Genomic DNA, 15929 nt, shown 5'->3' with positions numbered 1-15929 from the left:
CTTGCATAGCTATGGCTCCTGAATGCCAACATAAGGCAACTTAAATTTATAATATATCAATACCAGAAAAGAAGGCTTCCTTTTCTCCCTCATCCCTACCAACATCCTTTTCTAGTCCTTCATTACTTTTTTCCTCTCTCTAGCTCCTCAGCCCCATTCTCTTCTAGACCCTTGCCCTGACTTTCGCCAAGGACAATGCCCTACTCCTCACGCTTTCCTTCTGACGCTTTTTACAAACTCTTTTTTTCCAAATATTATCTCTGATAGCCTCTGCAGACCTGCTGTCTTCTCTTTTTTTTCCTCTGTTTCTTCAGGATCTTTTCCTAAGTTTTCATATTACTGCAGCCTTATATTAGTCCTTTTATCTTCTGTGTCTGTACTGTTTTTCCTCTATTACTAAGATTTCCACTGGTGTCACCATTATGTCATAAACTGATCCCCCTTACTCTTCTGTTCCTGACCCACTTCTCTCTCTCTCTGCCATCTTTGAACTTAGCTGACGTCTCTCCTTTTGGATGTCTTGATGTTCATTGTAAGTTCTCATAACCAAAACATAAGTCCTTTCTTTAGCAATATCACCAACTCATTATTTAACTGCTTCCTCTTTCTGTCCCTGGATGGCTAATTTGCATCATAATCCTGTCACCCACATTTTCTCTCCAGCTTCATTAAAAAAATGAGGGCCCAACTTTTGAGAATGGTGTATATAGATACCTCCCCACATTTTTTTCATGCCTGCTTTTGTATGTACATAGAACCTTACAGAACAAGTTTGTGGTCCTAAAAAAGGACTGTGGACACAGCTTTTTGAAATACGCAAGCGTTTTCAAACCGACTGTTGATCTGAGATGCTCCATTTTTAACATTTCTAAATTAAAGTATCCCAAAGGGAATCAGTCTGCAAAAGGACACCAAGATGAATCAGACTCACCAGACATATTGGAAATTTTTATCAAAGAAATACATTATATACAGAAAAGTATAGTTATTATGATTTCTAATACTCTCATTAGTTACATATAAGTGTAAAAAAACACACACAGCAAAGAAGATTTAGGGTTTTTCTAAATCCATAACTCTGAATGCATCCCTAATCAACTTATGCAGTGTGTGGAGAAATTCTAAATTACTGTGCAGCATCCATGTATACTAAGTAGTGATGGAAACTGCATTATGACTATGAAACTGTGCGATGAGCCTATTTTCTCTGGGAATTGCCTGAGTCACACAAAGACATTCTTTCTTCCTCGGCAGACTGCAGCCTGAATTTATCTGACTGATGCAATGGAGGACACAATTTCAACCATCACCTTTCTTTCCCCCTTCCTCTTATGATGATTTCTCCTCTGACATCTGAGTATGCATTAAAAAAAAAAAAAATTTAAAAAACCCTGCCATTTCCACCTCGCTGCCCTTCCTCGCTGCACTTCTGCAGAATGCAGTCTGTGCTGACAGCTGTGCAAATGCAAAGGAGAAAGGAGGTGTAGGAAAGCAAGTTCTGTGGATGCTAATTGATAAGAAGATGGGCCTTTGTGCTTCTCAGCTTCTCCATTAGCCTCCTGGTAGGCATGGCTTTGCATGCAGTAGAGATGAAAGAGTAGGTAGGGCTGCCAGACCTCCCAACTTAGCTAAAAGCTGATGGGGGAGCTTCTACACCCTGAGTTATGACACGGGTTGAATGTCCATCAAATGAAGAAAAGCTGTCACCATACAAGGCTGCAGCTTTGGCGCAGCACCCAGAAAAGGCAACGCCTTTGCACTTCGCTTGTTCCAGATGCCCATGTTCCAGCAGAGCCTAGAGCCAAGGGGCAGCAGCAGCAGCAGCAGGGCTGCAAACATCCAACAGCAGAAAGTGACACCAGGGACATGTGAGTGAGTCTTGAGCTCAGGACTAATGGTGCCTTCTTTTTTGTCCAGTGTGAAAGGTTACCTTGCTGGAAGCACCAGCTGTCTTGTTGGCCCTTCCTTGTGCTATAGGAAGCAGGCTATTAGCTGATAATATATAAAGCAAAACCTTACCAGCCTTCTTCAAAAAGAAACACGAATTGGAGAAGAGAAAGAAACGAAATGGAACAGGGCAGCAGATGGTGTTAGCTTCGGAAAGAGGCAAAGAATGGTTCGAGACCCTTGCCTGCATTCATGTCAGTTATGGTACTACCCTTAAGATTTAGCTCCTCTCTACCACACGGTTTACAAATCATGGAGTCAAGCAAGAAACAAGTTTTTGTTAAAGTGACAGCTTTGTTCCTTTGCTACACAAATACCAGAGTTATGTCTGATAATCTCTTGACAAAAGTGAGGCAAATCTAAATAAAACAGAAAACATCTTCAGCTCTGTTTCACTCCAATTAGCAGTTTCCAGACCTCTTACTGAGCAAGTGGGATCCCGTTCCATCAACCGAAAAAACTCATTACTCTGTTCCGAGTACTGATCCATGCACCATTGCAGTGGTCACAGCAGATTTAGGGGGCACTGTTCCAGAGGGAGTGACACTGCACTGGTTTGGTGTGGAGAACCTTTATTGCTTATGGTGACGAGCAAGACGCATGAGCGAGGGAGTGGAGAAAGTGATAGTCAAGGGAGGTGGAAAAAGAGAAATCTGGCATGATTTGGTGAAATTTACAGGGCTAACAGAGGGTCTTGCCGTATATTTGCTGATAAGCATAGCACACTTGACAAGGAAATACTGAAAAGGGAAAAGTGTCTGGCAACACTGGACTTCTGCTGTTTTCAGTGGTCAGTCCCAGTATAATGTGTGGTTCCAGACAAAGCTTTGCAGGAAAGAGAAGAAGGTCTATCTGTACCATCCACTGTAACTATAAGGGTTAACCATAAGGGTTAACTGTGGTTGGACGATACGAAAAAGCAGTAGCATGTTACAGTATTTCTGGTCACACCCAGCAATATCTGCTCCCCACTTTCAGCAGCTTCACAGCCTCCCCATTTTATCTCTGAATCATCAGAGACATTAACAAGTCTTTTCCACTCCCCACTTTGACTGATCTTTCTAATTAGGAGCACTGAACAAATAGATCTGAGAAACAGCCTGGCAGCAGCGAGCAGCCTTGGTTCACTGCACACAGGACATGGAAAAAGCTCTGCCCTCCCTGGGACAATGTGAAAGCTACAAACAGTGACTCAGCGTTAGCCCAGTAACTGCTCTCCAGGGAATCTGAGACAACCTCTCCAAGCATTCCTGCCTATTTCTGCACACGGAGGGATCAGACAACAAAAAATACTCCTTGAAACTATTTCCTACCTTTGATAAAATATACAACTCCCATCGACTAACAAGTAAAACAGCGCTGTCAAGCTGTGCCTTGTGATCCACATCTGTGGACACATCCAGGGTGAAGCTGATACTGAAATGTGGTTTTTTGTGTAACAGCTGCACTCTGTGCCATGCAGACATGGCATTTCATTAAGCACAGGGTAATAGCTTGATTCCCTTAGGGACTCGCTGCTGGAAAATAGAACATCTCCTTTCATAAATAGGCAAGGTCATCATGTGCCACACGTTCCTCAATGCACACGTTCATTTTCGAGTTGATGCTGAGATAATTGAGTATCTGTTCATTATACATTTCATATTAATGCTATAACATATCTTCATGTAAAACTAATTTTACAAGATCTGAGGAAAACCAGCATTATATTACATTTCAATGCCATCTGTTCAGCTACTCCAGAATACAGTGGAAGAATTCTGATTTATGCCCAAATTATTTTTTATATTTCACTCTTCATGTTGGATTCAGAATTTGAAGAATTCCAGATAAGAAACATTTTAAAAGCACAAACTAAGGCATTTTGCCCCGTCACACCTCATCACCCTTTTGTAAGTTACAATTGCTTTTTTATTTAACGGTAGTAATCTTCCAGCATATTCACATGTACACACTGTGAACAAGACAGTTCATAAATGTGACGTCTCAAAGTTTAAACCCCTGTAGATATGATAGAAACCACAAAAATTTTACAGATTGTTCTAAGAGATATATGAAGAGACATCAAAATTGATAGCAAAAGATTAAAAATAGCAAAAAAGATAGCAAATTATTTTCGATACCAAAAATCAGGAGTGCCCAGAGGACCTTACCTGAAGAACCTAAGCATTATGCAGTGCAACTAATTCCTGCCAATCTACTTCTTTACTTTCATCTTATTTCATCCCAAATACTATTTTTGTCTGTTTGTCTAGAATATTTAGAAGCTGGCAACCTGTTTTTCTCTATTCCTCTGGTTCCTGGGAAACTTCCCTGTCTGGATGTGAAAAGAAGAAATTCCGGAGGATAATATTGGGTCAAGGCATAATGTAAAAGAAGAAAGAGTTACTTGCAAAGTGAATGTGTGATCAGTCAGTAGAGAAGACTACATAGGGTAGAATACAAAAGTAGAAATAAAGTATTTTCTCCTAAAACCAGACACAAATACTGTATTGCATTAAATCCAGCAGTTTGTAAGGGAAAATAATTATGCAGTAGACATTAGAAATTATATATGTACATGTAAGGAAGAGAAGGGATTTTATTCTGAATTTTCCTGTGCATACTCAAATATAAGCAGTCTTCATCAGAGATCATGATCAGGAATGTCAAATGCAAATGTTGCCTGAAGACCTGGAATAAGCTTTTGCTGCATTTTTTATTTGTTATATAGCTCAGAGGTTTCCCAAACTAGGGAATGCAAACCACAACTGTAAATGGAAAGTGTAGTCTCTAGATTGTGAATGACTAATTATGTGGCTTAAAGACTGTGCTGGTTTTGGCTGGGATAGAGCCAATTTTCTTTATTGTAGCTAGTATAGGGCTATGTTTTGGATTTGTCCTGGAAACAGTGTTGATAACACAGGGATGTTTTAGTTGCTGCTGAGCAGTGCTTACACAGAGTCAAGGCCTTTTCTGCTTCTCACCCCACCCCACCAGTGAGTAGGCTGGGGGTGCACAAGAAGTTGGGAGGGGACACAGCTGGGATAGCTGATCCCAACTGACCAAAGGAATATTCCATACCATATGACATCATGCTCAGTATATAAAGCTGGGGGAAGAAGAAGGAGGGGGGGGATGTTCAGAGTGATAGCGTTTGTCTTCCGAAGTAACCGTTACACGTGATGGAGCCCTGCTTTCCTGGAGATGGCTGAACACCTGCCTGCCCATGGGAAGTAGTGCATGAATTCCTTGTTTTCCTTTGCTTGCATGTGCAGCTTTTGCTTTACCTACTAAACTGTCTTATCTCAACCCACGAGTTTTCTCACTTTTACTCTTCTGATTCTCTCCCCCATCCCACTGGCGGGGGGAGCGAGCACGTGGCTGTGTGGGGCTTAGTTGCTGCCTGGGGTTAAGCCATGACAAAGACATACAGTAAACTTAACTGGAAACAATATGCAAAAATGTTAAGAATAATGTTTCTTGCCCTCTTCATCTGCCATGAAATTAACAGTTACTGGAATCAACAGTTTCACTTCTAGAAAAAAACCGAAGGCTGTCAACATTTTCACCTGGAACCAACCTTGAGGAGTTGGGTTTCTGTCTTAGGGGAGTATTTTTGCTTTATTTTAAAAAAGAACAGCATCAAAAAGACACCTTTTTCTTTGAGGGGACCTGAATGAGTTGTGAGAATATCCCTAGAGTTTTTTTCTTTTCAAGGCTGCAGCAACCTAACTTAAGAGACTTGCCTCCTTCTTCTGTTCATTTGAAACATGTTGAAGGAGGCTGTCAAAGGTTCAAGGAGAGGTTATCAAGTCCTATTTGCTGTTGGCATGTCTAAAATTGCTGACACATGCTAGGAAAAAAAAAAGGGTACATTCAGTACAGCTGCAACAACAAAACAGCTACTAGGGAACCTCACCTAGAGCTAACAATAATACTAAGTTGTGCTGGCCAACTAAAGAGATAAGCCAGTAATATTCATACAGAAAATGCAAACAAAGCTTATAGGAGTCCTGAAAAATAGCTTGGTTTGCCATTTTCTTAGTGGGTTAAAAAAAAAGGGGCAAAAAACCATGCAAACACACCACATTTGGGAATTTGGTTTTGATGATGAAAACCATTACAATCTTCAGTGATGAAAGCTGTAGAAACAGCTGAAAGTGTTCATTGAAAGGAAAAGTAATGAAAAATTGTGCAGTTGACAGACTTGCAAGAAGCAACCAATGTGATGGTTTCCTTTTATATCACTTACAAATTTTCCTGAGCAGGAAAATAACCTACACTCTATTGAAAACACACAAAAAAATCATACTCTGTTGTTGGACAGACTTAAGATTTTCTAGCTTGATGCCTCAAAACATCAGGAGGAAAAATGCAAGCCTTCTCCCAGACCTGCTTGTCTCTAAGTTATCTATAGCCCTATTTTACCTCTAACTCCAGTAGAACTAGGAGGAGTACTTTTCTAGTCAAGCCTTGTTCAAAGTTTTAGACCTCTAAAGATACGTTGACTTTTCTTGGATTAATTCCAAGTAATTCCTTGCCTACTGGGGCCAGATCTGTCCCCTCCCCTCATTTCACATCAGCTATGTACAAATTCACATTAGCAGTAAGCGTTAGCTTGAACTCTGGCACTTATAGCTGGAGGAGCCTGAGCAAGTTCATGACCTCACCACTGGCCTAAGCTCCTGAAGACCTTGAGGTCCTCAGGCCCAGTCCACTCTAGCTAACTGGTCTGGCAGTGTCTCCTTATAAATCTTTACATTCAATACAGCAAAGGGCTTTGACAACCTTCCTGACACTAGAGATCTGGTTTCCCTCACCAAAACGAGCCACATGGGTGGAGGTCATACAGGTCTGTTCTTCAACTCACAGGGCTGTCTTAGCCTTTGTGTTCTGCTGCAAGTAACACTGGAAAGCACCCTTTTCAAACCAACCGTATTTTATCACCTCATTAAGTAAGGTTAAACTGGAGCTGACATCAGAAGATGGCAGATGCCCTACTGTACTGCAGCAATGCACAGCCCACTATACCTTGCCACTAGGCTTTGTCTTATGAAATGAGTTTAATGCCCCAATAAGGGCAAGGAGTCGAGTGTGGTAGGCTCACAGTTTTATTTCTGAATGTTTGAACATTATGTTTTGAAAGTGGGTGAAGGAAAAGAGTTAGTTCATGAGAGCAAAACGCTGCTCTTCTTCCAAAAAGGAAATTTGCTAAGGTAATATTTTTTTGAAAAAATTAATTCTCAACAAAGAGCAATGCAGAAAAGAAGCATTACATCACTACAGTGCAAAATCCTGCATTACCTATCAAAATAAGACAGATTCAGGTTCATTCATGTACAATTTTTTGTTTGTTTGTTTTAGACACAACAAAAATATACAACAGTTACAGTAGAAGATGGTATTTTGTTCTTTATGAATTGAGTATAACAGAAGTCCTCTGCTTCACCCTGCTAAATGGATTTCAGATTAGACTTTAGAATAAAATATAGGAACTTACCTTGCATTTCAACATGTTGGCCACTCTCTCTTGCATTGATTGTCCAGCCTTTGGCCTGACAAGTATATAAACTGCTTTTACATCAGGGCTGGAGCGCAGAAGCTTTTCCACCAGTACTTTGCCCATGAAACCTGTAGCTCCTGTGATAAGTATGGTCTTTCCACTGTAATAAGCTGAGACTGAAGACATGGTGCTTTCTTGTTTTGTCTTTCCTTCAACTTCCTGCAGGAGATACCTGAGAAGATGCAGAAATAAAGCTTTAAAGACTTTTGAGTCAAGACACAGATCAGTTATTTGGGAATGATAGTCTGAGATAACCTTTCCCAGTCAGCTATAGCAGCTCACGTTAGGTCAATCAATGGCAATTTTAAAGATGATTTTTTTAAAAGCCTTTATTATGAAAATAAATGACAAAAATTAAATAGGTAAATCTGAGAAGCTTAAAAAATCAAGCTCAGCCTTATCCTCCATATTATACCATAGCTACACCCAGCAGTCACAGCTTAGAACATAGCTTGTGCGGTCCAAGACCCCTAGCAGTAGATGGTCACTGCAGTGTTGAATAGCATTTATCTCATACACTGTGAAGTGGCAGCCATGAAGATATGCAGTTATCCTTACACGACAAAGTAGAAACAGATCTCCTCACACACACTGCAGGTACAAACTAAAGTTTTCCACTTTAATTCCACTGTGCCAAGCAGTTCCTTTTCTCATCAGCCATCACTTTGCAATGTGTTCAGCCTTTTCCTATTGTCTTGGCTTGGAATAAATCCATGAAGAAAACTCCTCTTCATGGAAGATACAGTCCAATGACACTGCTCTGCAAGACTGCAATACCATTGCATCGGTCATCACCCATTATTGGCTGCTAAGGCCAAAATTCATCCCACTTAACTCTAAGCAGCATAGATGTCATATGCTTTCTCTGGGGAGTTTAGGTTGTTTGAACTGCCCTTTGGAGATCCATTGACTATATAAGGGGACTGACATGACTAGGCTCCCACATGAAGTGTTCCAGTTAAGTATTTTAATTAGATACAATGGTTTCAGGCCTACATGTCCCCAGCCATCCCAATTCATGCTCTAAGCTGATTAAATGACAAACATGGCTGGACTGAATCCTCCTAGAATAGCCCATCTCTCTATTAGACTAACTGAAGGAAAAAAACCCTCCTATCTTTGAAGTGCTGCAGATCACAGCACTGACAAACCACTTGCGTTGCAAGGTTAAGGCTCACGTAAAATATAAATAAATGTTTTGAAAAAGCCTCCTAAATTTGACGCAAAAAGAAACAAGAACAGTAGAACGCTGTCAATCAAGTATTTAAGAATGAGGACAATGACCTTTAGGTACCCCAGAAAAACTTCTCTTCCTCCGGCAGAATCTTCAGAGTCTCTGTTGGCCATTTTGAGTTTCTCAACATGACATGAGTCAACTGCATGCTAATAAAATGCAAATATACCCAAACAGAAATATAGCATTTGCTGCATTTTTGCAGTCTGTGAAGATTCCCTGTTCTCACTAACCCTTTTGCATTTCTGAAACTTAACAAACTATTCAGGGACAGTGAAGTAGCCTAACTTAGAGCAAAACCTGCAAGCCTTCATACAGAAACATCTTATATAATGAGTCCTTGGCTTGGACCAACAGAAATGAACAACAGCAAAGAGTTTAAAATACCTTAAGAACCTTAGCTACATGTGATAATACATTAAATTCCCTTCACTGCATGGGACCATGACAGAAATATAGCTTGTCCTACAGCCCATGCCTTCCTCAGGATGGAGTGAAGTATCTTACCCCTGAAAATTGACCACCAGCTATGTCAATCAAGAGAAGCACCATGGATCAACCTTACAAGGTGTACCATGTTCACTGCAACACTCAGGAATGTGCTTACCTGGATTGCGATCCCCAAGGCATTACCCCTCACAACAGCAAAAAGCGATCCACAGTCTGTGTTAATGCGCTATCATTATCTGGGTCTACAGCTGATGCATCTACCCAGACCTGACTTCATATTCCTACCAATCTGCCAGTTTTCACAATCACTGTACTGCTACATGGAAACATTGAATGCATATTTCTAACAGGCTATAGCCCAGACACATGAACTAGGGACTCAAGTCCAACAGAATATTGTTCTTTTTTCCCACTGCTGCCTGGGACTGTAGTACATAGTATTAAGCAAATGAAAATCCCCAAATTTCTTTATCTGTAACAAATCATCAGGTGTGCCATCTAATTTAGAAAGTGGGTCAAGCAGAAAAACTTCTGAAGGACACTATATTACAAATTAATAGCTGTGGGTATTCTGGCTCAGTGAATTCGGGTATTAGCCTACTTTCAGATATGGCCTAGATCACAATTTAAATGAACGTAGGAGGCTCGTTTAGGCCTATTTAAAAACCTGTTCTTATCAAAGAGCTGGCCACTTGGGAAGTTAAACAAACAGGTTAAACTATTAGATAATTAACTTATTTATAATAAAATGTCACATCTCATTCAGGTTTGGAAAAACTGAGTGATATTGGAAGAGAGGAACGTGCAGAACCTGGTGTGCAAGTCCAAAAGTAGATGTTAGTTTAGCCAGATGAAGACAGAGGTGACAAAAGACTTAAGAAATTTGGTACGACACATGCCCTGCAAAGCAGAAAAATTAATGACAGAAGTCCTTAGTCACTAGAGGCCATACAAATTCTACTGAACATAAGGAAACAAAAAGATTAAATACAAGACCACTTCCAGTCACTGGATACTTGCTTTGAACTTGTATTCAGAAGATCCTATCTACCTAACCTCACCTAATACTCTGCTAGAAAAACGGTACATTTATAAAGTACTTCGCACCACAGACTTGGAGATTACCACAGTGTTCGACAGGAATTACTCTCCTTCCCACAATTCAGTAGTACAGAACATTTCCAACCTGCATCACTAAACATTAGTGCTTTGCATTATAGTTGTAGACTACTGCAAGAATAACTGTTAAGATTTCAGAATGTGGACATCAATTTCTTACATTGTTTCATTTGGGTTCTCTTGAGTTATCCAAATGGGGCTTCATTTGCTTTGGCCAGATGTTCCATACCTACCAGAATACTTTAAAAAAAAAAAAAAGAAAAAAAAAATCACACTACTTTAAAGTGTCCCTAAAATTAGCCATGCAGACAGATTTCATTAAGTATTTCTGGCAAGGACTACACACGCATAACTGACAGTTTTTCCCCATGTAGTCTGACACCATTTTAAACATTTGTCAAAAAAGTCAGGAAAACAATTGCATCTCCCACACCATTCTGGTATGATGAAAATGGAAGCATCAAACACAGCCACAGAAAAACTGAACTTCTAAGGCAATCTGCTGTTCTTCTTGATCATTGGCTTAACCCTATAGAGTTAAAAGAAAAGGTCGGAAAAAACACATCCCTTCTATTTTCTATAATAAAGCAGTCCAAGTCAGGCAGCATACAGTTCGCAGGGCCAGTTTCTGAGTTGGATCCGGTTGCTCAGGGCCTCATCCACAATAAAAAGCCATGAGGAACGAGATGGTGTTTGCTTATTATGGGATCAGATTTGTGTCTCCTTGCAGTACTTCTTTTTTCCTTTCCTAAGTTAGCTTTAGAAGAAAACAAAATAATCTTGCACCCATCTGATGCGATGCTAATTATCAGGAAAGAAAATCTGTTTATTTGTTTAATGTGCACAAAGAAATTGATGATGTGAGATCACGACACAAAAGCCACAATGCTGCCATCTGCTATGTGCAGACAGATCCCTGAATCTCCGCTGTCCAGGCAAATTTCAAGGGGCTTTCACTAGGTTCCAAATTCAAAAATAGATTCCAGTTTATATTCAGGATATGCCCTTCCAGAAATTGCTAAGATATTTTCCTTTCAACTTAGTCAGGGAATATCGACTTGTTTTACTTTTCAGAACCATCGTTTTTTATATTTTTAAGAGTGTGATTTTATAACAGAATTTATTCTTCTCTGTTTTAATTGATTTTGCTTGGCCTTTGTAAAGAAAGCACTGAAGAAGTTATGAAGATTTTAAGGAACCAGAGGATTTCTAACGTCAAAGGGTGCGATCCAAGTAATGCCTGACCCTTTGGATGTCTACTTCAAAATACAAAGAACTATATGCATTTTTACACTCAGTCAAATGGAGAAAAAATTGTTTTCTGCAGAAGCTTATACTTGGCTTTTCATTTTAAGGAATAAACAGTCAGTTTATTACATTATTCCTGTAATACACAGGAATAAACTGGGCATTAACTATTTCCCAGTCAATTAAGCTGCAAGGGATTAAAGTGTCTGGTAAGAGGAAACTATTCGAAGTCTGAACCATGGTCAGCAGTTGCAGTGAGTTGACCCTTACTGAGGTGAAGAAGGATAAAGTATTTCAGAATTTGAGGTTCCTGTCTCTTCCAAAACTGACTGGAGGTGGAAGCCACTGAATGGTGGAGAAAAGCCCACACAAAGGCTTCCTGAAGCCCTGTTCAAGTGATTAATTACAGGCAACTTCGACAGTTTAGGCACTAAGCAGAGCAGGAAAGTGATCACTGATGCCATCTGAACTACTGAACACAGCATCTTTGCAGCAGTATACATCTTACTCATGCTGACTCATCCCCAACCGTAGTGTGAAAAAAACACCTTTTGGACAGCCAGTCAGGAATCACACCGAGCACCTCTGCAGACACAAGTACGCAAGCTGCTTTAAGGGTAAAGCTCTGTTACTGATGCCTGTAACAGTCTCCTCTGGATCAGTCGTAAAGGACAACCTACAGCGCTGCATTACAAACTAAGCCACGGTCTTGTGCCAGGCGCATATGCCAAAGGACAAGCAAAGGGAAAGGTGGGAATCCTACCAACCTAATACTTTGCTCCTGCAAAAGAAAACCCTCATATCCCCAACCGAAGAGTAAAGCAGAGCTTTCCCCCACCAAGAGCAGATACAATTGCACTGATATTTAACAAAACAACTCATACATTATCCTCATCTTCCACATAATTCAATGATGCCAAATCTGCATTCAGCTTACAATGGTGTAATGCCAAGAGTCAGGCTGCTATCACAGCCGTATCAATGGGAAGGGAAATGTGTATCATTGACACATTGACTGCTGCTGCCCCGAGCAGGTCCATGGCTGCACGGTGTTAATAAGAGATGGCAAAATGAAGCACAAGCCATGAAGGATGGGTACACTGGCGTAGGTTAATATTTCACTATGGTTTGGACCACTGCTAAGATTTCCATGCCCTACTCAACTAGGACAGCAGACATTTCAGAAGCTTATCTGTTGAGATGCTTGCCTTTTCAACTCAACAGTACAAAATTAAAAAAAAAAAGAAAGAAAAAAAAGAGATTTAGTTGTGTGCAAGCGCAAAGGACTGTATGCCTGTAAATATACATCTAGATTGACAAATGGCCTCTCTGGCATCTCTTTCTACGTAGTCTGGTTTTGATGAGTTTGCTCGTATATGGTGCATTTTCACAACTTTACGCAGGGATGTAATTTCTGTAAACAAGAGGGTCAGATTGCTCAACTGAGCCTTTTAGACATCAGGTTAAATGTAATGAACTAGGTTCAACTAAAATTATGATTAATGACAAATAACATTTTTAAAAACAAAAATACAGACAGCAGGAGTCCTTTAAGATAAAATAATTTTTGGCCACTTTCTGAATATAAATTTTTAATCTTGGGTACAAATATCCAATCATACATAAGACAGTTTTCTTTAATAAGGATTCTGGAGGAGTCATAATTAACCTGGGACATGCAGAGAAAGAAAAAGTTGTCTGTCACTTCAGAGAACTTGTACAGCTGAGGTCAGAAGAAGCAATATAAAGTGGTCACGGACTATTTCAATCTCATCAGTTTGCTTCCTCAATCTAGTAATTATTTTATGAGTTTAAAATGGACTGAACACTGGGGATGCCTGAACAATGTATCTTCATATAATTCTTTTATTTTTTTTCCCCCAGGATGTGTGACAGAGACTCCACAAACTATGCATGTAATTACAACACATAAAAGCAATTCTTTCTAATATGTGTTCTTCGCCTGAAAGCATTTCTGTACAATTTCTTGTTAGTTAATTATCAGCAAGTAAATAATCCCATGATTAGAACTGTAGCACTTAGGAACAACCTGATCTTTTCAATTTGGTGGCCAGTAGAGGTGGATACTTGAACAATAAGCAGTTTTCCTCCAATGCTAATGCATATACAACAATTGTATGGTTTGAAGCAAATCAGTATAATCCAAGGAGAGCATGTGCATGGATGAAGAAGCGGGAACAGTGTTAAAAGTTCAACACGTGCACACCACCTCCTGTGGAGCATAGTCCAGTCTGAAACAAAGCAACCTCCCAACCATCTGATTCCTTCAGTAACAGAATGCTCTGTTCCATGCTTAAGGAATAAAAATTAAAAAGACAAAGGAAAATGCAATAAGCACCTACATGTTTCATTTATGTGCTTGCACTAGAAACATGGGATATAACAGCGTCCGTCAATTCACAGTGAAGTCTCAGGTGTATGCAGGTGCATTAGTCGTGCATGCGCTGTCATTTGAGATGCTTTATATGGATGTCAAGGCTTTGCTGAGCACCAGGCTCTGCTTCAGAGATTTCACAGAGTATTTTTAGCCCCAGGACATCTGGAAGTAATAGAGCATGCTGTGGACCTTAGAGTCACAGAGCAGAGTCCCACACCATGCATGTTAGCAACAGCTGAAGTAGTGACTTGCTTTTCATCATAGTGACTTAACTCCTGGCTTCTCAGTAACACCGGGAGGAAGCTGTGTCACTCAGCTCCATTGATTTGATTTACTGGGCCAAACTCACAATCAGAGTAGTTCCACTGCAATGACCAACGTTTCAGCTGGGATTAACATGAATTAGTTTAGATTTGAGTCTTTAAAATATTTTCTGCATTTTCAGTAATAAATAACAGTGACTCAGAATAGAAAAGGACTGTAGTTCAACACAGCACAACATTTTTGACAACAACACTGCGAACGCAAACAAGCAGATAGTACCAACAATGATGCACTGAAGTTACATAATATATTTTCAAAGGTCTTTAGGCACATAAAGATTTGTGTAGTACGTGATGTTTGGAAAGAGGTAGGGGAGATTTTACTGATGGCAGAAAATGAAGCAAAGAGGATGTTAAAATGGCTGATCTAGGGACAAACTAAAAGATCCTTATGGTTTGCTGAACTTCCATAGTTATTTAATAGCACTAACAACCTAACAACAATAACAAACTTAAGATAAGTTTGGCAAATATAAACCTTCCCTCACTTAGCTACAGAATTAAAAGGAAGGTCATACTCCATCCTTCATACAGCCACTATAGATGCTAATACAGCTCAAAGAAATAAAATCGTGTGATTCAAGGATGGGCACATTTACAGCCAGACTGAACTCCTGATGATAATCCTCTTTACAAAAGAGATTTTGCTCCAAGCAATTTACACCAAATATAAATTTTGTTGCTAGCAGCCTGAAGGTTAAATCACTTTTCTCCAGCTAATATATTTCAAGTCATTTTTTGTTTGCCAACAGTACTGACTCAATTCCACAACAGCATACCCAAGTAGCAACAAGCAAGGAGAAACTCTCATTGCTCCCGGAAACCCTTCATGACTTGAAAAATGACACCAGTTTTGCAATCCATTTCAATTTATAGCAGTTAAATCTAAAGAGACAGTGCAGTGTGACAGCATAATTAAGGGCTAGAGACAACGAGCAGCGTGCCCAGCCGGATTGTGCGAACTGCTGAATGTTACACATGTGGACAGAAGCTCTCAATCTTTTGGAAACCACTAGGAGTTACGGCTTCTGGGCTAGAGATCTGCCCATAGAACAAGACCCAGATGTAGAGCAAAAGTTTGAATTTCAAGATTTAGTCATTGTTTCAGCATTACCTGTAGAGCTTCACAGATCAGCCGACTCTCCTAAGTAGTTTGAACTGTTTGACCGCCATTAAGAATTAGAGGAGAATGAATGAAGCATCAGGGCCACTGATGTAATGAAACCCAGGAGCAGCCTCTTGATTTTTCAGTGAAACCTGTTAGTCTCTCTCAGTCTCACTATGCTCTCTCTAAAACTGGTGAAAACAAGTCTATAACCATTTTAGAGCTAACACGGGGCAATTGTGCTAAGGACATACCTACATATGTGGTATGGGATTTTAAAGAACAAATATTATTTCTCAGCAGCTTGAATATGGATGTATTCTGCCTTGCCCCTGTTTAGTTAGCCTACTGGTAAGAACAGCAGCTCCCAGAGACATCAAAGGAGCAGCTTCTGCAGGCTCCTTTCTGTATTATACAGGTCAGCATCTGTACCCACTCTCCCTTCTTTTTTTTTAGCAGTGCTCACTTAGAGCTAGTTGTTGCAAAGCCATTGAGCAGGTTACAGGATCAAAGCTTAGGTGCTGTGCATATACCAGGACTAGAAGAGAGTTTTTGCTCTG

General features: G+C 40.0%; 1 protein-coding gene across 4 annotated transcripts in view; it reads right to left on the bottom strand.

Annotated features, from left to right (window-relative positions):
- FAR2 (fatty acyl-CoA reductase 2) overlaps nt 1-15929 on the bottom strand; it is a 161979-nt gene that overhangs the window by 86656 nt on the left and 59394 nt on the right. For all 4 annotated transcript variants that reach the window (XM_075508381.1, XM_075508389.1, XM_075508400.1 and 1 more), the window contains exon 2: nt 7430-7664. In XM_075508381.1, coding sequence (XP_075364496.1) covers nt 7430-7618 — 189 coding nt within the window. In that variant the 5' untranslated portion in view covers nt 7619-7664. The remainder of the gene's footprint in view (nt 1-7429; nt 7665-15929) is intronic.

The sequence above is a fragment of the Mycteria americana genome, chromosome 1 (genome assembly GCF_035582795.1).
Source record: "Mycteria americana isolate JAX WOST 10 ecotype Jacksonville Zoo and Gardens chromosome 1, USCA_MyAme_1.0, whole genome shotgun sequence".
NCBI classification, from domain to species: domain Eukaryota; kingdom Metazoa; phylum Chordata; class Aves; order Ciconiiformes; family Ciconiidae; genus Mycteria; species Mycteria americana.
Note: the sequence above shows the minus strand (reverse complement) of the source record. Positions and strands in the feature narration are given on the sequence as shown.